Here is a 23,773-nt window from a genome sequence, read left to right on the forward strand (position 1 = left end):
GATCACTGAAAGCAGGACATCAGCATTCATAAGAAAAAAATTTTTCAAAAGTCTGATTCTATTATAACACTAGCAATACAATTCAGTAGAAGGTTACAGTAAAACTTTTTCTCCAACACAAATTCAACAATATAGAAATACCAAATATATTTAAGAAAACTATTGTGTTTATTATATTTATAAACCTGAACTTATATTTGAATACACATCTATAAACTGCATTAAAGGCTCTCAGTGATTCCATCCCCATCAACCTGGCCTGTTTTACTACCATATACATCTATTCAATACTTTACAAATCTGATTCTCTTATATGCCTAGTGCTTTTCCACATACATTTTTTGCTTATTCTGAGCCCCTGCTAACAGTATCATTTTTCTCTTTTACATATATCTGATCCAATCTATCTTAAAACCTGGACTGTAAATGCTTCTTTCTTATGAGGTCTATTTAGATTGCTCTCTCTGAGAAAAATAATTCTTCCTTCCTCTGAACTCTTCTTTGTAGTATTTTAATATTTTTCCCTTGTGTGAAAAATGCTTCTTAATGTTTTTAATGCTCTTGAAAGTCTGTAAGATCCCTAGGACCAAGAATGTCTTATCTATCTTTATACTACATACAAGTGACTGGAAGGGGCCTCTGTTCATAGTCAGTGCTCAACAAATATGTAGAATAAATTAATACTGGAAAATAAAATACATCTCTAAACAGGAGAGGGGAAAAATGAATGGCTCTTAGAATCTAGTTCCCATGAATTTACAAATCATAATAGTTTTTAAATTAATTCAAATGCACAGAGGATAAGATAAACATTTAATAAGCAGTATTAGTCTGTATAAACACTCATTAGACTGAGTTGAAAATGTGATTTAATATGCATTGTTCTAAGTTCTAAGCTTCTGAACAGAGCATACTGAAGCCATTTAAATAAGAACAGGAATGACACAATTCAGTGCTAAGACTCCATTCTGATATACAGAACAGGTATTTATCTCAATCTGCTGAAAAAAAGTATTAGGAAACCAGCCTGAGAAGAACACCACATTACTGAAAGTGATAAGGCTTTATACCTTAATATCTGTGTATGAAAGTTCTAAAAAAAATTGACACATTTGGTATATCTTAAATCTTTGAACTCAGGATACTCAAATATCAGTAATGGGTCATTTTCCTTTTGTGTCCAACCTACACTTTCACAGTGTTTTTCAGAAGAAATGAAACTTTGTCATTAAACAATTTACTTTTTTTTGTTGTTGTTTAGCCAACAGGAATATTTCTGTCACAAACCAGTTTCAGAGAAATATCATTGAAAACTGTATAGGTCTTTTTTAACATAAACAAGTGTTCTTGGGCAGCCCAGGTGGCTCAGCGGTTTAGCACCGCCTTCAGCCCAGGGCTTGATCCTGGAGACCCTGGATCCAGTCCCACGTGGGGCTCCCTGTATAGAGCCTGCTTCTCCCTCTGCCTGTCTCTGCCTCTCTTTCTCTGTGTCTCTCATGAATAAAAAAAAAAAATATTAAAACAAAACAAAACAAAGTGTTCTTAAAAATTAACAATAAACCTAAAAAGAAAAAAAAGACCAGACAACTTATTTGCATATTAACAAATATGATTTTTACATGCTAATATCTCACAGTGTAGAATACAATCAGTGATGGAATAAGAAAAAAATCAATGTGACTAAGAAAAATGTAAACTACAAATATTAGTGTATTAACTTGATAATTTTTAATCGATAGTGCATCCAAAATTCTCAAGTTGTTACACTTTTAGTAAGCAGATAAAGGACTCAGAAAATATGAAAAAAAATGATAATCCAAAAAGGGAAACACCTCACTTTAACAGGCATGTTAAAGTCTTGTTATCATATTTTAAAACAAGTCTTGCAAGTCTTGTTATCATATTTTAAAACACTGTTAAAGAGCGAAAGAGGACAAGAAGAAGCCAGGAATCTGATGTCACTGGTAATGTAGAGATTGATAGAAAATGTTTTTCCATTATACAAAAAGTATTTTATGAATATTAACATCTACTCGGTCTTGTAATATCAAGAACTTAACTGGAGGTATTATAGGTAATATTAGCATAAAATCTAAAATTTTTAAATCACTATACGATCTGATGTCCACCATCTCACCAGCCACCTACTGTGTGACACTGTCAGGAATCCTGCCTCTCTATAATTTTTTAGCATTCCAGGTTCTTTAGTCAGGGCCTCCGTGTATGTTGTTCTTTTACTAATTCACTGTCCCAGTACCCATCCTCATTCTTTTTTTTTTTTTTTCCATCCTCATTCTTTCTGCTACTTTTCTCATTCTACTACTCAATCTTAGTCATATCATATATGGATATAATAATTAAATAACAGCCATTTAATACCCTCTGTTCCATTGAACATTGTCCAATGATGGCAAGGTCCATCACTCTCTCTTATTCAGTTAAGAAGTATCTCACATCCAACACAGAAGACCAAAAACATTCAACAAGTGTTTGGACAACTAAACAAATAACCAAATATGTGAATCATACAATATATATATAATGCCTTCATTAAATCTTAAATACTGTACAAGTACTACAAAACTTACTTCATAGAATCTTAGCATTTCAAATCTGAGAACAGGACTTCAGAGATCATGTAATCAAACAATTTCATTTTTCACATAAGAAAATAAGGACGAGAGAGGGTAAATGAACAGTGTAAGGTCACATTCAGCTAACTAGTTGTAGATCAAGACAAGAATAAAGATCTCCTAATTTCCAAGACAGGCATTTTCTACATCATCTCTCAGAACTAAATCTCACAGGAAGGGAAAACAATGTATTAATAAACATCTATAATTCTGATGGTTTTGTGACAAAATGCTTTTTTAAACTTTCAAAAACCTTGAAAAAGTCTTTCCCCATATTGTATGTCCATATAGTAAATGTTAAATCTCCCTTTAAAGGAAAGCTAAAACTGAAAAATGTATCTCATACAGAGAGAGGTTCAATTACAGCATGTGTATTCCTGCAAGTCTAGCAAAGCAAGGACTAAAATTTTATTAAAATTCATTTTAATGTTAGGATTTTATTTATTTATTTTTTGTAATCAAATGTGGAGCTAACCTTAAGGGAATAAGCCAGTCACAAATAAGAAAGATTTAAGAATTGAATTAGAAAATCCATTCTTGGGCAGCCCATGTGGCCCAGCGGTTTAGCACCGCCTTCGGCCCAGGATGTGATCCTGGAGACCCAGGATCAATTCCCACATTGGGCTCCCTGCGTGGAGCCTGCTTCTCCCTCTGCCTGTGTTTCTGCCCCTCTCTCTCTCTCTCTCTCGAATAAATAATAAAATATTAAAAAAAAAAAAAAAAGAAAATCCATTCTCTTATACAAAAAGTTTTACCTCTGATTTTCAATAATTAACTTTACTTCTATAAACCCTAAAAAAATAGGCTAATTAGACCTCCCCTATGATCAGCATTCATGGATTTTAAACCCAGAAAGATTTTAAAGTAAATTGTGACCTCAGTCTTTTACCATTATATTTTTAAAAAGGAAAAACTTTGACTTACCATTATTAACATTCTCTGTTACCTGACAAGTACTAATTAGCCAGAGTAGTTCTATTCTGTTTTAATGAATACCTATTTAAAATATATTTCAAATGCAGAAAACACCTTTCATATGGCAGTTAGGTAAAATATTAATATCTCATATATTGTGTATGTTTTATAGATGCACATGTTTTGGTAATTCACTGTATTGTAATCCTTTTATTTTGTTTCCAAGTAAGAATTTTATATAAGAATCTTAAAGGGAAAAGATAAAAATGTATTTAAAATATGAACATCACTAATATTTAATACCATGTATTTATTTTTAAAACCCTTTTCTTGGGCAGCCCGGGTGGCTCAGCAGTTTAGTGCCGCCTTAGCCCAGGGCCTGATCCTGGGGACCCGGGATTGAGTTTCACATCAGGCTCCCTGCATGGAGCCTGCTTCTCCCCTCTGCCTGTCTCTGCCTCCCTCCCTCCCTCCCTCCCTCCCTCTCTCCCTCCCTCCCTCTCTCTCTCTCTGTGTGTATCTCTCATGAATAAATAAAATCTTTAAAAAAAATAAAACCCTTCTTCTCTTAAGATGTGCAAGATATGGTATAAAATGAAGCAATTTACAAAACATGAGTAGTATTGTCATATGATGGAAAATGTGCATATGAGCTTACCTACATGCATACATAGATACATACATACATATGTAAGTATATATAGATGCACATACATAAAAGCTGGAAAAATGCAAGGAAAAGAAATATAGCAGTGATTTTATCCAATAAAGGGACTAGGCTATGTGTGGCTTCTGAGGGAAAGGGGCAGCTTCCACTTTTCTGGTTACACCCTTCTATACCCCTTGAATGTTTTTTTTTTAAACCAAGACCAAGCAAGAAGATCTTCTGGGATCCCTGGGTGGCGCAGCGGTTTGGCGCCTGCCTTTGGCCCAGGGCGCGATCCTGGAGACCCGGGATCGGATCCCACGTCGGGCTCCTGGTGCATGGAGCCTGCTTCTCCCTCTGCCTGTGTCTCTGCCTCTCTCTCTCTCTCTCTGTGACTATCATAAATAAAAAAATAAAAAAAAAAAAGAAGAAGATCTTCTAAACCAAATTATTTACAAGATCTAATCTAAGTCCACACTATCTTCCTGAGTCAGGAAAAGAATACAGCTGTGGAGATAGAGTAGTATATCCACTTACTACAAGTTCTGTAACAATACTTAGAATAGTATATTTGTAGGGAATTTTACAGATTATGTAATGCTTCTACACGTTTATCATTTGAGCCTTTAGGAACCCTCCGCAGTGACGGTCATTTGTAATTTTATGAAGATAGCCACTGTAAAGTTAAGGTTTGTTACAGGACTTCTCACTAAAAATAATACAAGATTTTTAGAAGATACTAATTTCTAATATCAAGTCATTATTATTTCTATGTAACACCTCAACTATATACCATAATAGAACCATATAAAATCTGGCTCTTAAAAAGTAGTTCTTAATGATCATGGGTTCACAGATCTTTCTGAGAATGAGGCAAGAATTACAAATGGCCTTCTCAGAGATGAAAAAATATACATTTACATACACATTTAATTGATTCAAGAATCTCTTTTGATGATCTGTACACTGCTGGGGTTCACTGGAGATCCCTGTACCCTAGGATACACCTAGAGCTACCGATTCCTACCCTGAGTGGCCTAAAGCAGACCGTCAGGTTACACCTATTTTTTTAGTCTATTTGCTTCTGGAACTTTGCTGAGCCATACCAACTAGATTAGAACTACATATCTCTAATTTAAAAATTTGTACCTAAAATTCCTCTAGTTATCATTTTGAGAGAAAGTCTGATGAAATGTTATAGGAGTTTTAGGAAATGAATCACAGAGCAAACACCTTATTTCCTTAATCCTAAAGTAAAATTTTAAAATATACCAATATTTAATAAACTTTTCACATTAAGGAAAAATCACTACACTGATTCTCCTTTCCTTTATTCAAATTACAAATTAGGAAAAAATTAACTGGTTTACTGCTTCTTCACAGAAGCTTTAGCAAAAAAAACAAAACAAAACTTGAGTTTGGCAATCTATCCCCAAAATGCTTGTTAGAAGGAAAAAAAGGTAGATGTTCTGACAGTTTCCATGAAATAAATCTTTATTCTAGACTCCGCAAGACAGGTTTTATAAAAATAGTATCATTTCTCAAGTCCACTGAATTATTTATAAATGATCAGTTTCTGAAACCACTGTATGCCAGAATTATTCATAATTCTCAGCTAATCCAACATTCTTACTTTATATCTGATTAAATTTACATCTGGAGATTATCAATGGTTACTCAAAATCCAGTAATTAACTGGAAGCCACACTCCTGGGCTCAAACCCAGTTGCCCTTTCTCTACCCTGCTTTTTCTGATTGGGGTTGCATCTAATTACAGTAAGATAAAAAGAATCCTAACAATAACAACAGTTGCCAGATACTGAGTTCCCATGTAGTACCAGGAGTAAGTACATTTATCGTTAATCCTGACAACAATCCAGAAAAGGAGGTATTACTACTCCTATCTTACACTTTTTAAAAAGATTTTTAAAATTAATTTTTATTGATTTTAATCTAAAGTTTAATTTTTTAATCATTAAAAAATTTTTAAAGAATCTTTTAATCTTTAAAGATTAAAATTTTAAAAAGGCTGAACGGAGTCAAGCATTTTGTCCCAGTTACATCTGCTGGGATTTAGACACTGACCCCCTGCTGTGTCTGGAGCATGCACTCATACTTCAGAGGCTTTGTACTTGCAAATTCGTGTTCTAGAACACTTTTACTTCACATACCTAAGGATCACTTTACTTCTTTCAAGTTTCTGCTCAAATGGCACCTTATCAGAGTCCTTCCTTCATCAGCTTAAAATATACCCTCATATCTCTCTCTTCCACTACTTTCTCTTCTCCACAGCATTGTCTGCCACTTGAAAAATTACATGTTTATCTGTTTACTGTCTATCTTTCTCCAACAGAAAGTATACTGTATAAGGACAAGAACTTTGAAGGACTCATGTTCTATTACATACCTGTAATGCCTAAATGTTACATTGAAGACATGTAAAACGTGCCATTTTAACCATTTTTAAGTACATAACTCAGTGGTATTAATTACAATCACAGTATGTGCAACCATCACTACTATTGTCGAAATCTTTTCTTTACCCCAAGTAGAAATTCCTTAACCATTAAGCAAAAACTCCCTATTTCCTCCCACCAACTCCAGCCCTTGGTAACCTCTAATCTACTTTTGGTCTCCATGAATTTGTCTGTTCCACATATTCACAGAGGTGGAATCATACAATAGTTGTCCTTTTGTGTTTGGCTTCTTTCACTTAGTATAACGTTTCCATGGTTCATCCATGATATAGCACGTATCAAAACTTCATTCTTTTTTATGGCTGAATAATATTCCATTATAGGAGTATATCACATTCTTTATCCATTCATCTGCTAACGGACACTTGGGTTGTTGCCACCTTTTGACTGTTATAAATGAAGTAGTCCCCCCTCATTCATGGCTTTGCTTTCCAGTTTCAGTTCTCCACTGTCAACTGTGGGCCAGAAGCAGATGATCCTCCTGATGTACTGTCAGAGGGTCAATAGTAGGCTAACTCTACATCACAGTGCCTAAGCCATTCACCTCACTTTATCTCATCATGTATGCATTTTATCATTTCACATCATCAAAAGAAGAGTGCTATACAGTATTTTGAAAGAGAAAATACATTCATATTAATTATAGTATATTGCTATAAATGTTCTAATGATTGTTGTCAATCTCCTACTGTGCCCAATTCATAAATTATATTTTATTATAAGCATATATGTAGAGGAAAAAACAGTGTATATAGGGTTCAGTACTATCTATGTTTTCAGGATTCCAGTGGGGGTCCTGGAACCTGTTCCCACATATAAAAAGGGGAACTACTATAATGCTGCAATGAACACTGGTATAATAATATCTGTTTAAGTGCTTGTTTACAATTATTTTGTCTATATACCTAGTGGTGGGTTGCTGGGTCATTACCACGATTCTATAAAGAAATGCCAGACTGTTTTCCACAGTGGCTGTATCATTTTACCCTGAGTGGACGTGGCACCTTTGTCAAAAATCAATTGCCCATAGATAAATGGGTTTATTTCTTGACCCTTAATTCTATTCTGTTGGTATTCATGCTTATCCTTGTAAAAGAACAGTTCCACACCACTGATTACAGTATCTTTGTGGTGAGTTTCGAAATCATTAAGTGTGAGTCCTCTGACTGTTATTCTTTTCCTAGATGGTTTTCCTAGATTGTTCAGGGCCCCTTGAAACTCTTATGTGAATTTGAGGGTCAACCATTCCATTTCTAAAAATTGTTAGAATTTTGACAGGCATTACACTGAATCTATAGATCACTTTGGTTGATATTGATAGCTTAACAATACTCTTACTACCCAAGAACATGGATGCCTTTCCATTTATTTAGGTCTTAATTAATTTAACTTTCAGTGTAGAAATCTTTTACCTCATTGGTTACATATATTCATAGGATTATTATTATTCCTTCAAATGCTAACACATATTAAAAACTGTTTTCAGTTTCCTTTCCAGATCACTCATTGTGGGTTTTATAGTAACAACAGATTTTTATGTGTCCATTTTGTATGCTGCATGTTGCTGAATTCATTTATTAATTTTAGTAGCTTTCTTTTGATTTTTGGGATTTTCAGATACAGAATCATGTCATCTGAGGATAGAGACAGTCATTCTCCTTTATAATTAGGCATTTTTTATTTCATTTTCTTATTTAACTATGCTGGTTAGAACTTTCAGTAGAATGTTGAAAAGCAGTGGTAAAGTAAGCATCTTTGTCTTGCTCCTAATCTCGGGGAGAAGCTTTCAGTCTTTCACCACTGAGTCTGATGTTACCTGTGGGTTTCCCATAATTGCCCTATATTGTGTTGAGCAAGTTCCCCTCTATTCCTAGTTTCTCCAGTGTTTTGATTACAAGAGTATAGGATTTTATCAAGTGCCTTTTGTGTATCAATGAAAAGGGCCACCTTTTTTTTTTCCTTTTTCTATTAATGAGATATATAACAAGGATTGATTTTTTTTTTTTTTTTTTTTTTTAATGCTGAACCAAACTATCCCAAACTCGGATAAATCTCACTTGGTCATAGTGTCTCCTCCTTTTAATATGCTATTGGGTTCATTTTGGTAGTATTTTGTTGGATTTAACAGGCATGCATTTTGAAACAATTATCAGAAAATAATACAAAAATAGTTATAGCCTATATTATTTTTAGTAAGAATTATTTTAATTAAGTGAGGAGAAAATATACATACCTTTAAGACTTTCTGTTAAATACTAAGCATTAAAATGATGTGAGAGGAAAAATTGTCCCTTTCTATGTCAGTGATAAGTTTTACAACCTCTTAGGAATGTTGCAATTTTAAACCTGTAGCTTAAGTATCTTTTTTACATAGCTGCAAATATATAATGAATCTGTAAAAAAAAAAAAAACCCCAAAAAACAAAAAGCAAAAAACAAACCAAACAAAAAAAGATCTATAGGATGAATATAGCATCTATAATTTTAAATATATTCCTAAAACAAAGTAACATGAAAGTAATTTACCCCTTCATAGAAAACTTTTGCACAGTCCTTTGCTAATTTTCCAAAAAATAGTACATTGACTGTGTTGGTGTCTGAATTTGAATTTTCTTGTTCTAGGAGAAAAAACACACATACAGAAAAACACTAATTAGATTCAGTTTAAGACACACAAAAGCACTGATGACAACTACATTCTAAAAACTATAGTTACTTCAAAATGTAATTATGAAGAATAATTAAAATTTTTATTATAGTTCACTTTTAGTTTAATGTCTTAAGTATTGCAAAGATAATGCAATTATCTATTAGGTACTAAAACCAAAATTTTAACAAGCTTCAACTAGAATATATTGTATAAATTTCTATAAATATCACATTAACAGCACAAAATAACCATGTCTATTTATTTTCCGTGTTTATAATCAAAAGAAGTTGCATAATTATTGAATTTTTAGACTATATATCACGCCCAAAGTGGTTCACCATTACTGAACTTCTAGTAATTTACAGCATTCATACATTGTTTTAATGTATGTAAGTGGGATTTTTCTGCTCCAACGTGCACAAATTGAAGAGTAAAAGAACAGAGTGTGTGTAAAGACCAAACTACCTATGATTTTGAAAATGAAATTTAATTGGAGGGGGAAAAAAGAATGTCCACAATCTTCACTCTCTAGAGGTCACCTACTATAACCAATGCAGCAGGGCCAAATGCTAAGAATTATATCATCTGAAGAAAGCCTCAATCGTATCAGCTTTCAAATACTCAACTACTCCAAGAAACTGCCATTATATCAGATTTTTATGCATCTATAGAGTATATGAAAGATCTTTCCCAAACTGACAGTCTTTTTTTGTGTGTGACTTAGAACTCTTGAATCTGCTACTGTCAGGTCAGGTGGTACTCAGCAGTGAAACAACTACCACGTAACTGCCAACTGCCTCCTTTCATTTATCTCTTCAACTACTCAAAACAAGTATATACATAAAATGAAACATTAATGTTTCTCAAATCAAAAACATAGTAGTTTCTAATCAAAATATAACACACTGTTAATTTCTTAAATGATCTATCAGAAATCTATGTCTGGCCGTGATGGACTATTACAGACTAGGTTTATTCTCCAGTCTTAAAATGACTAGAAAACTAAGAAAAAATATATGAAACAACAGTTGTCAGATATCAGACCACAGGAAGTGCAGGAAAATGATCTCTTTGAGAAGGAAAACAAGGCAATACCCCTAGCTTACTTCCTGGAGACCTTCTAGGCAGCAAAAAATGGAGCTAAAATCCAAACAAAACTCAGCAGCCCTCATTTAATTCAGAAGAGTTCAGATATGAGGATACCAAGGTGGCTAGAATTTGCAGGGCAGAGTGCCAAAAGGAGAACAGTAGCACAGGGAGTGCTCTGGTGATCTGAAGATGGGTGCCTTCAGGTCTTTGGCTGAATGGTGATCTCCAAGTGCACGGAAGTCAAGTACCTCATGAAGATGAAGAACCACTTGAAAGGAATAGGCAAAAACAATTCTGAAATGCACACAGGGCTAGGAATTGTTCTGGTTCCAACCAGACAGAATGGAATCCTCACACACAAGCCTCAAGAGTACAACTGTCAGAAAGGTATTTCCTCAGTGAGAAGGCCAAACTAGCCTGAAAATAAAGGCTGTTCTATACCCATCCCAACAACACTCGTCAAACTGATTCCAAGATAATTAAATGTATCCCCAAATAAAGACAAATAATATTTAAAGAATGGATAATAAATAAAGACAACATTTGCTAATATAAAATTATAAATGTTTGGTATCCAGTAAAAAAATTACCAGGAATGAACACAATGAGAAGAAATGGAAGATACTAAAAAAATCTCATAATGAACTTTCAGAGTTGAAAAATATAATATTAGAAGTTATAAAATAATGTTATAAAAATATATATTAGAATAGTACACCAAATATACATCAAATAACAACATATTAATAGAAGAATCAATGAAAAGAAAAGCTGATTTTAAAGATCAATAAAATAAATATCTAGCCAGAATGATCAGGAGAAATGAGGCAGAGAATAGCCACAAATTATTAAATCAATGAAACAGGACATCCCTATAGATCCTACCAACATTAAAAGTATATCAAAGATACATTATGAGTAACTTTTTGCCAATATGTTTGCCAACTAAGATGAAATAAATTCCTTTGGAAACACAAACTGAAGCTTACTCAAGGAAAGAGATAAAAAAAGAAAAGCTCTATAACAAATGAAGACATTGAACTTATGGTTTGAAACTTTGGAACTTTCCCATAAAGAAATTTCCAGGCACAGTTGGCTTCACTGATGAATTCTACAAACATTTCAGGAAGAAATAAAAGCAACTGTAGGTAAACTTTTCCAGAAAATAGAAGAGAAGGAGGCACTTAACACCTCTTTTCAGGAGGACAGCATTACAGATACCAAAATCACTCAAAATCATTACAAAAAAAGAAAGATGGGAACAACAACAACAACAAAAAAAAAATTAAAAAAAAAAGAAAGATGGGAACAACATTCTTCATAAATCTTAGATGTAAGAATCCTTAACCAAATATTTGTAAATCAAACCTAACAATATATCAAAAGGATGATTCGTCAGGCCTACTACCTTATCATGCTTTATTTTTCTTCAGATCACATTTCTACCTAATGTTACTTACATAATTACTTACTGAATTTATTTACCCCCCTAAAATGTAAACTTCATGAAGTCAGGGGCTTTGTTTTGGTCACTGCTATATCTCTCATACCTAATGGTGTCTAATATGTAACCGGTTTTCAGTAGTTACAGAATGTTGTATTCAAAGTCCATTTCCCATTCACTGCTGCAGGCCATTCTTCAATCCAATTTCAAGCTTCAGAGGAGATCTATTTTGGTCCTCAAATACATCATGGTAGCTCTTCCTAGCTTACCAGGATTATTTGAGGGTTACTAGGAAGAAGGAATAATCTCATATAACTATACCTAGGTAACAAATAACATGCTGAAAGGAATGCTTTAATAAAGTTAAGTTTGCTAAGCTGTTTAGGTCACACTAGTGTAACTAGAAGTAGGGGGATCAGTTACCTATTATGAGAGTCTAGATGTGATATTAAAGGAATCTGAAGTAAAATAAAAGAAATGAGTGAGGGGGAAAAAGCACAGATGGTGTGGGAAAATTTAGTAAAAAAATTTATTTCATTCTGTAGTTTTTTACACTATGGTGTGTGTATTACCCACCAGAAATCATTTTTGTGCTTACGGGTACATATACATATTAAGTTATCCATCTGTAGATTATAAGCAAAAGGTGAAGCAGAAATGGTCTTATTATATTGTATACCTTGTAGTGCAATCTTCAAAACAGCTGTTCTGTTTCCACCATAAGTTAAAGAAGAAATAAGTGAAAGTTTTCCCTAAAATGAGAGAAAAATGGTTATACAGAAAACCCAAAAGAGCTTCTCACAACACCAAGAGATAAGTTAAAATTGGAATAACTATTTTAAAAGCAATAAACTTTGATTAGTACTGTGTTCAAGTCACCATGTTTAAGAGACAAAAGTAATTTTACTGAAGAAATTTCAGAAGACTTAATTATATAAATTCATAATTTAATTTTTAAACAATCATTAAATATTATCCAATTCCTCATTTTACAGATAAAGATGAGCTGGCTCAACTTCAGTTTGATTTTAACCTATACAGTTCTCCACTAAAGAAAAATGAAGAGTTTGCTCCTAGAAAAAACAAATGCTAATTTAAAGAATAATTAAAAAACACAAAGTGGTAATCTCATAAATAAGGGCAGTGGAGACAAAGAAATGAACTACAGCATACATAAAGTCTTGTCCTCATTCTTCTGTAACTAACCAGGCTCTATCAACTTAAAAAAGCTATTTAATCAGAGTCTCTCAGATAAAAATGAAGTATTTAATCTAGGTAGTTTCTATAATTTTTGCTGGTGCTAAAATTTAATAATCCTATGAATAAGTACATTATAGGTCTCTTTGAAAACTCCACATAGAAATAAAATGTACTTAATAAAATTTAAACATGGATCTGTAATACACATCTTCCAGACTTTGATATAGCCAACAACAACAAAAAGCTATGTTTATATACCAATTTTACTTTTAAGATAGGAATCAAGAAAATTAAAATAAGGCTATCAGCCGTGCGTGATTCCATCAAAAGTAAATAGTTTTGCTTAGGAGGTAGAAAGCTGGAAAGAACAAAAGGTTGGTCAATGTACACATTTCAACCTTTTCTTTTTCTTTTTTTTTGACCTTCCAGAGAATTGAAGTCAGAAAATAACCAACTAACCAGAAATCTAGGAAAAGAGAAGCTCCTCCAGTAAGAGAGGGACAACAGTGAGATGAGGTCTCTCAGAAATATAAAGAAAAGGAAGATCTTTTACAGAGAGATGGGCAGTAAGTACTTGCTTACCTAATGTAAATGGCAAATGCTGCCTGACATCTGTCAGAAAATTCATCTAACATTTTTAATGAGTTACTAAAGGCCAACTGTAGGCTAGAAGACAGGGAACTTGTGGGAACTGCAAACACAAATGGAATTCACAACTACTTACAAGCTCTTCTCCAAAAAGCTGACAAAGTTCAGGCCAGGAGTGAGGGCAAAGGTAGTAGCAGTTACTGTAGAAAACCCTGCCTAGACCTTCCCCATCTTTCTTTCAATACAAAGTCCTTAAACTGCTGGGAGAAGGGCAACAAACCGATGAATCTCATTAGAGCTTTGGTGAAAACCCACTGCAGAAAAAAAAAAATGTTCTCCAGCTTTTCAAGGGATAAGGGAAAATAGGTATACAGGGATGAGGGCCAGGACAGCTAGTGACAAGACAGAATCACGGGGAAGACCTCACCCACAAGACCCAGGCCACTCAGTCTGACAAGACTGAGGCTAAGCCCGAACAAAGAACATCCAGTTACCAAAAGACTAATGAGTGTCCAGTAGAAATTAATATGACCTACTGCTAGGACAGAGGATCAAGAGCTGGGAGAGAAACTTATTCACTAGAGACACAGAGAGAGGTAGGGACATAAGCAGGCTCCATGCCAAGAGCTGGATGTGGGACTCGATCCAGAAACCCGGGAATCCGGCCCTGGGCCAAAGGCAGGCGCTCAACTGCTGAGCCACTCAGGTGTCCCATAAGAGCTAGGAGAGAAACTTGAACTGAAGGTAAACACAAAGACCTAAAACTATAGGCAATGAGAAAAAGCCCTCTGGCCAACCAGCCAGCCTGCATTCTAAATACAATGTAACTCTAAAGGATTTAAAGCTTATAGTGCACTGAAGTAACCAGAACAACAACAAATCCCAAATCTCAACTTCTAACTATATTAACTCAATATACCACACTAAATGCCTACCAGAAAGACCCACACATTTCCAGGTACAATCAAACAGGTGCTTTTGTTACTCCTGCACTTGATCCAACTGGATGAAAGCTCAAAGGAGAGTCTAGAATGATGGGAAAATGTGACATTATGGTTTCTGGAATGGGACACACAGATTTTAATAACAGAGTCAAAAACTCTGGCATCTAGGGAAAGATGCCTAGAACCTGGGGAGAAGTCCCTAAACCAGGGAAAGGAACTCCTTAAACATCAGGAAGTACAGGGGAAGGAAGGGATTTTAATCTTTGTCTTTTATAACGATTCCAGAAGCCCTCCCCACCCCTCACTCCAAAGGAAAAGGCACTAGAGCTGCTCTCACAAACTACGAGGGGCTCTGAAAGTTAACTAACTGCACCACACCCACCCCCAACCAGATGGCTCTAACCATGAGCCAAGCAGGACATGGCCCAGCTCCTGTACCTTCCACGTAAGATACTTTCAAATGTTTCCACAATTTACAGAGTAAATGAAATGGCCAAGGCCAGATTTAACTGACTGCCCTCAAGTGGTCTCCCTGAAAACAAGGACTAAACTGAAGTACTAGGACTGAACCAGGGGCCTTAAGGCTGGCAGACCATCAATCTGTGCTGCCTGACTCATCTATATCCTTTCTTGAGGGTCCTCAACAACTGTAAACTGTTTCCAAAGGGAGTATGTATGCCTTTAGTATGGAGGAGAACTAGAGACATTCCTTTACACTGTAAATGACGTATTTACATTCAGGAGATGAGGCTTCTCTCCATCTCTCAGGAGGGGAGGGTGAAATTGGAGAGGTATCTTATATAAACTCCCAGATTCATAATTTCAAGGTTCCTTTTCTATAGTGCGAGAAATCCCCCCTACACACATGGGAAGACTTTTGATCCTCACTGTATTGCCTTGAAGGAGGAGATGGGGGATAGAAAACTGATGCAGTCATTGCTGACAGTAAAAATAATAGTTGGCCTATACTCCAGAAACTTCATGTTAGCTTTCAGGATAAAACTGAATTAATATTAGATATTAAAAATGTATCATCTCCACTCTAAGAGTGGAGTTTTTCTAAAGTCAGTGCCTCTCAGATGGGATACAAATGCTTTTGTGCACAGTATGAACCTAAACTTTTTGGCTCCTTCTGACCAGCCAAATCTACTGAACTGCAGCACCCCAACCTACAGGTTGGATTATACACTGTTGCTTGAGAACTATTTGACCACTTGACATTTACCCAAATAAATACCTATGTTTACATAAAAAATTTGTACATTAACGTTTATAGCTTCTTTATTCATCATTATAAAAAACTGGGAAAAATCCAAATGCTGATACACTGAGGAATGAAGAAATGGACTGTGATGGAATTCTAGTCACCAATAAAAAGGAATAGTACTGACCAACATAACAACCTGGAAGAATCTCAAATGCATCATACTAAGTGAAAGAAGCCAGACTCAAAAGGCTTCCTAGTGTAGGATTCCACTCACATGGTGTTCTTACAAGGCAAAAGCATACGGTCAGAAAATTGGTAAAAAGTGTTTGCCAGAGCCCAGGTGGGCTCAGCAGTTTAGCACCTGCCTTCAGCCCAGGGTGTGATACTGGAGACCCAGGATCGAGTCCCACGTCAGGCTCCCTGCATGGAGCCCGCTTCTCCCTCTGCCTGCGTCTCTGCCTCTCTCTCTTTCTCTCTCTCTTTCTCTCTGTGTGTCTCTCATGAATAAATGAAGAAAATCTTAAAAAAAAAAAAAAAGTGTTTGCCAGAGGTTGGAATTGGAGAAGCAGCTGACTATAACATTTGGGGGGTGGGGGACCACGGGCTGTTCTACAGCCTAATTATGTTTGTGGTTATATGTTCTTATACATATGCCACATCTTACAGAATTGTACACTAAAAACAGTGAATTAAACAGTAAAATGCATTTAACAAAATTCAAGAAACACAAGAGGTATCTGCAAGTTAAAAAAGGATATGCAATTCTAATTGAGATCTGTAAAATAAGAGACTCACTCAGATATATGAAAGGACAGAAATCATATACTTTGACATAACATTTTTTTAAAAAAGTGAGGATTGTTCATGAAAATGTGATACTCATGAGAAATAAGTAAAAGGTATCTCCTAGTTTTAACCCTACTGAATACTAACATGTTCACTTACAGCTAAAAGGAATTATTGCAATAAAAGGACTAAAACTGAAAAATATTTCACTAATATAAGTAGGAACAAAAATTTAAAAAAAAAACAAAAATAGGAAAATACAGTTAGTAGACTGCATAATCAGGAGAAAAGTAAAAAATTAGCAAACAACTGCATTATTTAAATGCCTCTATATCAAGCACACAAAATAAAACTGCTACAATAGTACAACTCAGTAATAACTTGTATTAATGATTTGTTAGAAAGAAAACTGAATCACAGCACTTTATTAATAAAGTACATAAAAAACATCACACTAATCAGCCAAATGCAAAATAACTTTGACAATGCTAAGAAGTAGCTGATAAGACTTTAAATGCAATGAGGTAGAAAATCAACTGTAATCCCTAAAACTGTATTTCATATAAAAAAAAAAAACACCAGGGAAATGGAGAATAAACAGAAGAATAAAATATGTAACAAATGTCTAAATGAAGAATATTGATTAGAAAAGTAACACTAGGGGATTCCTGCATGGCTCAGTGGTTTAGTGCCTGCCTTTGGCTCAGAGAGTGATTCTGGAGTCCTTCCTGGGATTGAGTCCCACATCAGGCTCCCTGCGTGGAGCCTGCTTCTCCCTCTGCCTGTGTCTCTGCCTCTCTCTCTCTCTCTCTCTCTCTGCGTTTCTCATGAATGAAAAAATAAATTCTTTAAAAAGGAAAAGAAAAGAAAGAAAAAAGAAAAGAAAAGAAATAAAAAAAAGAAAAGAAAAGAAAAGAAGAAAAGAAAAGAAAAACTGAAATGTAGCAATATTCTCTTTCTTTCACTATCAGACCCATTTCACTAATAAAGCCCCCACCTCCCTCATGTTACATTCTCTCCTTAGTCCCTAATTTAGGTACAACAACTAAAACGAAAATTTCACTATCTATAACAGAATATTGGATATGGCAGAAAAAACATTCAATGAACTTGAAGGCAGATCAATAGAAATTAATTGGAAAATTTCACTCAGCCAAAAACCAAAATAAAATTGAAGAAAATGGAACAATACCTCAGAGACCTATGGGACAATATCAAAAAGCTTAACATACAAATATACATGTAACTGATATCCTGAAAGGAGAAAATAATCATGTGGTAGAAAAAAAAATTCCAAGAAACACATCCAATAATTTCCTTAATTTGATGAAAAACATTGACTCATAGATACAAGAAGTTCAGTTATATACATAAGGAAAAATTCAAAGAAAAGTCATACACAGGCACAGGACAGTCCAGTCCAGTAATTGATAGAACAAGGAGAAATAAAATCAGTACGAACACAGAAGACCTGAAAACACAATCATACAAGTTTAAACCATTAACATTGACAGACTGCCAGATCTGACAATTACTAAAAACACATTTCTGTCAAGTACACATGGAAGGTTCAGGAAAGGAAACCACATGGTGACCTAGTAAGTCCTAATAAATCTCAAAAAAATTACAATCTTGCAGAAATCACAAATCAGTAACAACATATTTAGACATATCCCTGTTATTAACTCTCCCCAATGTTAATTCTTTAATCTTACATTTAAATGCATCCCTTCTCTTCATTCCTTTACAACAAATGTATCATTTTATTATAAAATGGAATATTTTTAAAAATCACAATTACTTTTGTTATTGATAGTTTACAGCAATTGTATTTACCTTCGCCACTCATTATTAATAGCCTCATGTAAATTTTTAGGACTGTGGTCAAGTTTGAAAAATTTCTATTAAGTTTCTTTCTTATATATAAGATACAAGATTTGTAACAATTGTCCTTGAAGTAGCTTCAGATTTCTAGCTTTGGTACCTATTTTCATCCACAAAGTATATACACCCCATGCTCGGTGTTGACAGTATATATTCATGCCCTGGTACAACTTTTGACTCCATACTTTTCTTCCATGCTACCCAGTGAGTTGGAATGTCCCTGCAAACACTTCTACAGAACTGGCATATCCCAGCTATAAATGGCAGTAACTGCAAATCACACAAATATATCCCACTAAACCTATTGTACAAGTCAACTACCCCTTAACTACATATTGCAAAAATGTTCTCAGCCATTCCAATGCCACTTGATGAGACAGTAAATGTGATGGAGGGGGGATGTCAAAATGGAAAGAGACAGCAATCTTTAACCATGTTAGGTTAAAACATCCCACTTGTGTAAATTTTACAGATATGAAAATGTAAATTCATTTCTAAAACTCCGAACATGGTCTTAGGCTTGGTCAAGTAAAGTCTTTGAAGCTTGAGTTTCACTAACTGCAAAATAATTCTATCTTTGGTCAATGAGATTATGGTACATTATTTTCACTGAAAACTATGACACTAGGTAAATTCCTTGTCCAAAAACATGCTGTTAATGGTAGCAATATCTTTACCACAATAACCAGCATTTACTGAAGGCTTAAAATTCATTAAGTAAGCGCTTTACATTTAATCTTCATTGCATTTTTATGAAGTAGGTTCTATTATAATTCCTAGCTTATAAATGAAAAAAATAAGGCACAGGCAGGTAAAATCACTTCCCCAATCACATAGCTAGTAAATGGTGGATCTGTGCTTCAATCCAGCCAGCCTGTCTCCAGGGCTTCCGTTCCTTTTCAGGATGCTAAACTGCTATTGAAGAAAGTTTGCGACCATGGCCTGTGATTTTGAGTTTAAGTGTACTGGGGAAAGGGGGACAGAGTGAGAGCAGAGTAGAAGAAAGAAAATGCAGATTAAATAAAAAAATAACTGAATTTATTTCACTTTAGTGCAGTAGTTGTGAAATTGATTTTAGGTAGTATGAAAGTCAGTCACTGTTAACCAAATGCAAAACTGACTAGGCTAAAATTAAAAACCTTCTACTCCTATTTCAGGACTATGACTTCCATAACCAAAATATCAAAATGCCACAACATACTCCTTGAAAAACATTTTTTTCTCACCCAACATTCAATCCTCAAACCACTAAAAAAGTCGACCCAGCAACCCTAGTCTTTCCAAGTGACCAATACTTTCTTGGTTATTAAATCTAACAGATAATTTTTCAGACCTTAGACTGGGTATCTAGCAGCAACATAATGCTCTGGTTAAGAGCCAAGCCAATGAAAATTCAAATGTCAGCTCAGCCACTACAAGTGAAAGAGGGAACATATGTAAAGCACTTAGGAGAGTGCTTACCAAAGAGCAACTTACGTAAGAGTTACTGATACTACTCCTTGAAACTTACCTTACTAAATATACAGACACCACTCTCTCCTGTTTTATCTCCTACACCTCTGGATCATCTATCTCTTATTCATGCTACCTTCTTGACATCCTTCAACAAATCTCATTTTATTCTTTGGCCCAAATGTCCCTGAGTAGGAACTCTTTTGACTTCCAGAACCCCAAATCTATTTGCCTATGGGACACTGGCACCTGGATCCCTCCAAAAACCTCTGAAAGATATCCAAAACAGAACTCATCATCTTTCTTCCTAAACACATGCTTATTATCTTCCCAGGGTTGTTAGGACTTAAAACATGTAAATTTCCTGAACTCTTTACCTCTTTAATCTAATTGTTTTCCAAGACCTGCTGCTTCTTATATTCTATCAGTTCCAAGCAGAATGTCTAGATTCTAACACCAGGTCAACTACTTATTAACTGTATCTCAGGCCACTTAACCTTTTGGAAATGCAGGATCCTCACAGTCAAAGAACAACAGGACCCAAGTTACAGGGTTTTGTGATGATTAAATGAGTTGATATATGTAAAGCACTTAAAATACTACCTAACTCATAGAAAGAGCTCAATGTTAACTTTTGTTATTATTATTACATTACTATTTTGTCTGTCTCCTTCCCATCATCTCCTCTGACTCTGGTTCAGACCAGCATCACCTCTAAACTAGATTACTGCAACTATCTTTTACCTAATTAAACATACTTCCTCTAATCTTGCCCTTTCTGATATGTTCTTCACCCAGAAGGCAGAGTAATTTGAACACAGAGTGAATCATGTCTTCATCCTGCTTAAAATCTATGGTCTCCCGTAGTGTTTAGGATAACATCCAAATTCTTCAACATGCACATGATGATTGCTTATACCCAAATTGGAAGGTATAATCTTAGTTATCTTTTAAGTTCCAGCTCCACTTTCCTGACCTAACTAGTCAGAACCAAAGGTTCTCTCCACTTTCCTAACTAGTCAGAACCAAAGTGTTCACATACCACAATTCTAAAACCAATTCATTAATTATAATTAGAGAAGGTAACCTGTCCACCTAAAAGAATTCAGTCCCCTTTAGCTCAAGGACCGTATTATCTTTGTACCCTCAAAACTTACTACAGTGTATCACAAAAGAATCCAACGTTTGCTAAATGAATGCTAAATAAGAATAACAGCATCAAAATAGTCACAAATAGGGCAGCCCGGGTGGCTCAGCGATTTAGTGCCACCTTCAGCCCAGGGCCTGATCCTGGAGACCTGGGATCGAGTCCCACGCCAGGCTCCCTGCATGGAGCCTGCTTCTCCCTCTGCCTCTCTCTCTCTGTCTCATGAATAAATAAAAAATCTTAAAAAAAGTAGTCACAAACATTATGACACATGTAAAACTATACCTAAAACAACTCCTACAAATAAGCTCAACCTAAAAAAATGAGCATTTCTTTTGGAAGAAAAAAAAAGCATTCGGAGTTATGAAAATTCTTACCTGGATATATTTCTTGCTATAATCACAACCTGGTTGTAGAGACCTGAACTCTACTTTGTTTAATTCACCTAGCAGCTCAACCTCAGGTACTCCATTCACTTCTTTTATTAATTCAAGTGGCATATCAGATCTGCTTCAAAATATTGTCGAAAGCAAATTCAATTAGGAAGTTGACAGCCTGCTGCTGAAAACACAAAGACCAGTGTTTTACCCAAAGTGTAGTCAATAATTTTAAGCTTTTTTGACTTCGTTTTGCTTTTTCCTTTCCTTTAAATTCATTAGCAATCCCCGTTGGGGTGGAGTGGATTATTCTACAATTTTATTATAAGGATCAATACACGTATTTCCCCTAAGACATCGAAACTCAGGCCTTTTCTATTTAGTTTCTTTTTAAAGAAATCCCTCTAAAAGCCAGTTTTAGAATCTGTGAAAACTACACTAACAATGTCTTTTTTACCAAAACCGTGCTTTAAAGTGTACAAGTTACTGGGGAAGGGAAGGGGGACAGAAACGTATAGGTTTTCTTTTTTAATCTCTTTGGCAGTCGTAATACTGTGTACTCAAATTGGGCACCAGAAGCTTATTACCCCAAAATATACCCGGGGCCTCCTCCCTCCAGCCTCTATACAATCGAAAGGACTACTGAACTGATACTAACCTGTGCTTTGCAGGTTCAGTCTTCTCAAAGCTTTTGGGCGGGACACGCACTAGTGTCGAAATTAAAATTTAACGTGCGCGCATCAACCTTCCGCAAGACAGCTGAGCTCCACGAGGGCGGGGACTTGGACCAACTCAAGTCAGCTGCTCCCAAAGCACCAAGCAGGCTCACGCTAAAGACAGGGTCTTTCTGCAATTACTACACATTTTGACGTTGGCTAAACCAGTCTCCTTATCATACCTGTTCACAACCCGAATCACTTTGCACCCCTGCAACGAACTCCAAACCGACTTAGAGATTCACTTACCCCCGCTCTAGAGAAAAACAAGGAAGTTTGGAAGGGCACGCCCGTGACGTCACACGCACGCTGGCGGCCCAGGCCCCGCGCATGCGTACACGGTCTCCAGGGCGAAATTTACCGCTCCCGGGCCCGCGGAGGGCGACCTGCATGCTGATTCCTAGGCCTAAGGTAACCTGGAAGGTCCACGCCGTACGGAGACGGTGCAGGCCAGGAGCGGGACCCGCCGTGGTACAGCCGCGGTCGGAACCTGCGCTGCTCCCCTTAGCCCCGCCTCCTGTCAGTCTCCCGCCGTCCCGGCTGTAGACGCGGGCCGGGAAGCTGGGACGGTCCGCTGGGAGATTCATAAATCCTGCAACCAGTAAAAAGCCTTTTTGAAAACCCCGGCGGAATCTGAGATTAGAAGCGCCTGTGGGCAGGGCCCTTCCGGTGACTCCGGGTTTTCTACCTCAGAAGCAATCACCCCAACAAAGGTTTCACAAAGAAATAATTCCATCAATGAGTAATGCTATTTTTAGATAGGTTGGATTAACCTCGTTGGTCTACAGGGCTATGGCTTGGGGGTGTAATTAATAAGACGTATTAGTAAATGAATCTTTGGCTAATTTCTGTTTCTGATCATTTGATGAAGGTGAAACCACCTCAATGCAAAGACAGGATGTAATAATTACATAAAGATTTCCAGGGCTAATTTGGACTAAATATCTGCTGTGGATACTTATTTGCAGGAGGAAATAGCTATGTTTGAAGTAACTACTTTTTTTTTTTTTTTTTTTTTAGCAGGAAACCTTCTGTGACCCGCCTTCTCTTTCCCCTCACCCCTCTGTATGCACAGGCCATGCACAAACCAGCGGGGACCGGAGGCGAGCTGAGCTGAGCTGAGCTGAGCTGTCCACTTCAAGGAAACAGTCCCAAGTAGGGCTTAGACCTCTTGTTCTTTACCCTGGCCTCGCCCGACTCAGAAATACTACGCCTTCTCCCTAAGTGTAGTCCACGTTGGCTCTGGATTCTGGCCACTTTCATTTCCCCACCTTCATTAGTTATGTATCTTCTCTCACCATATTTTCAGCTTCTCTTTATACTTTCCCGTTAGCATTTAAATGTTTCTTCCACAGCCTACGCTTATTAAGGGCAGGAAGAACTGTTCACTGCTAAATGCTTAGAGCCTGCGCAGTGGCAGGCATATTGCAGGAGCTAGTAGGAGCTATGTATTTGTTGAATGAATAAATGCTCGGGAGAATATGTTCCTCTTTGCTCACCTTTGGCTTCCACCTCTCCATCTTGGCGCCATCCCCACACCATTATTACACTGGAACTGCCTTTACCAAGATCACTGAAGACTTCTTTGTTGCTAAGCCAAAAGGGCACTCTTCACTCTC

At 36.0% G+C, this 23,773-nt stretch overlaps 1 protein-coding gene across 5 annotated transcripts in view; it reads right to left on the reverse strand.

Moving 5' to 3' along the window:
• The window catches only part of POT1 (protection of telomeres 1), an 85,835-nt gene extending 63,294 nt beyond the window's left edge, over positions 1-22,541 (reverse strand). The window contains exons 1-4 of one of the 5 annotated variants that reach the window (XM_077857190.1): positions 22,404-22,541; positions 21,439-21,622; positions 12,533-12,605; positions 9,197-9,288 (exon numbers count right to left, since the gene is read on the reverse strand). In XM_077857190.1, the coding sequence (XP_077713316.1) occupies positions 9,197-9,288; positions 12,533-12,605; positions 21,439-21,561 (288 nt within the window). In that variant the 5' untranslated portion in view covers positions 21,562-21,622; positions 22,404-22,541. Of the gene's footprint in view, positions 1-4,471; positions 4,590-9,196; positions 9,289-12,532; positions 12,606-21,438; positions 21,623-22,096 lie in introns of those variants that run through there. The other 4 variants (XM_077857191.1, XM_077857189.1, XM_077857188.1 and 1 more) reach the window with 4 other exon arrangements.
• Between the last annotated feature and the right edge of the window lie 1,232 nt (positions 22,542-23,773).

The sequence above is a fragment of the Canis aureus genome, chromosome 18 (assembly GCF_053574225.1).
Source record: "Canis aureus isolate CA01 chromosome 18, VMU_Caureus_v.1.0, whole genome shotgun sequence".
Taxonomy (NCBI): Eukaryota; Metazoa; Chordata; class Mammalia; order Carnivora; family Canidae; genus Canis; species Canis aureus.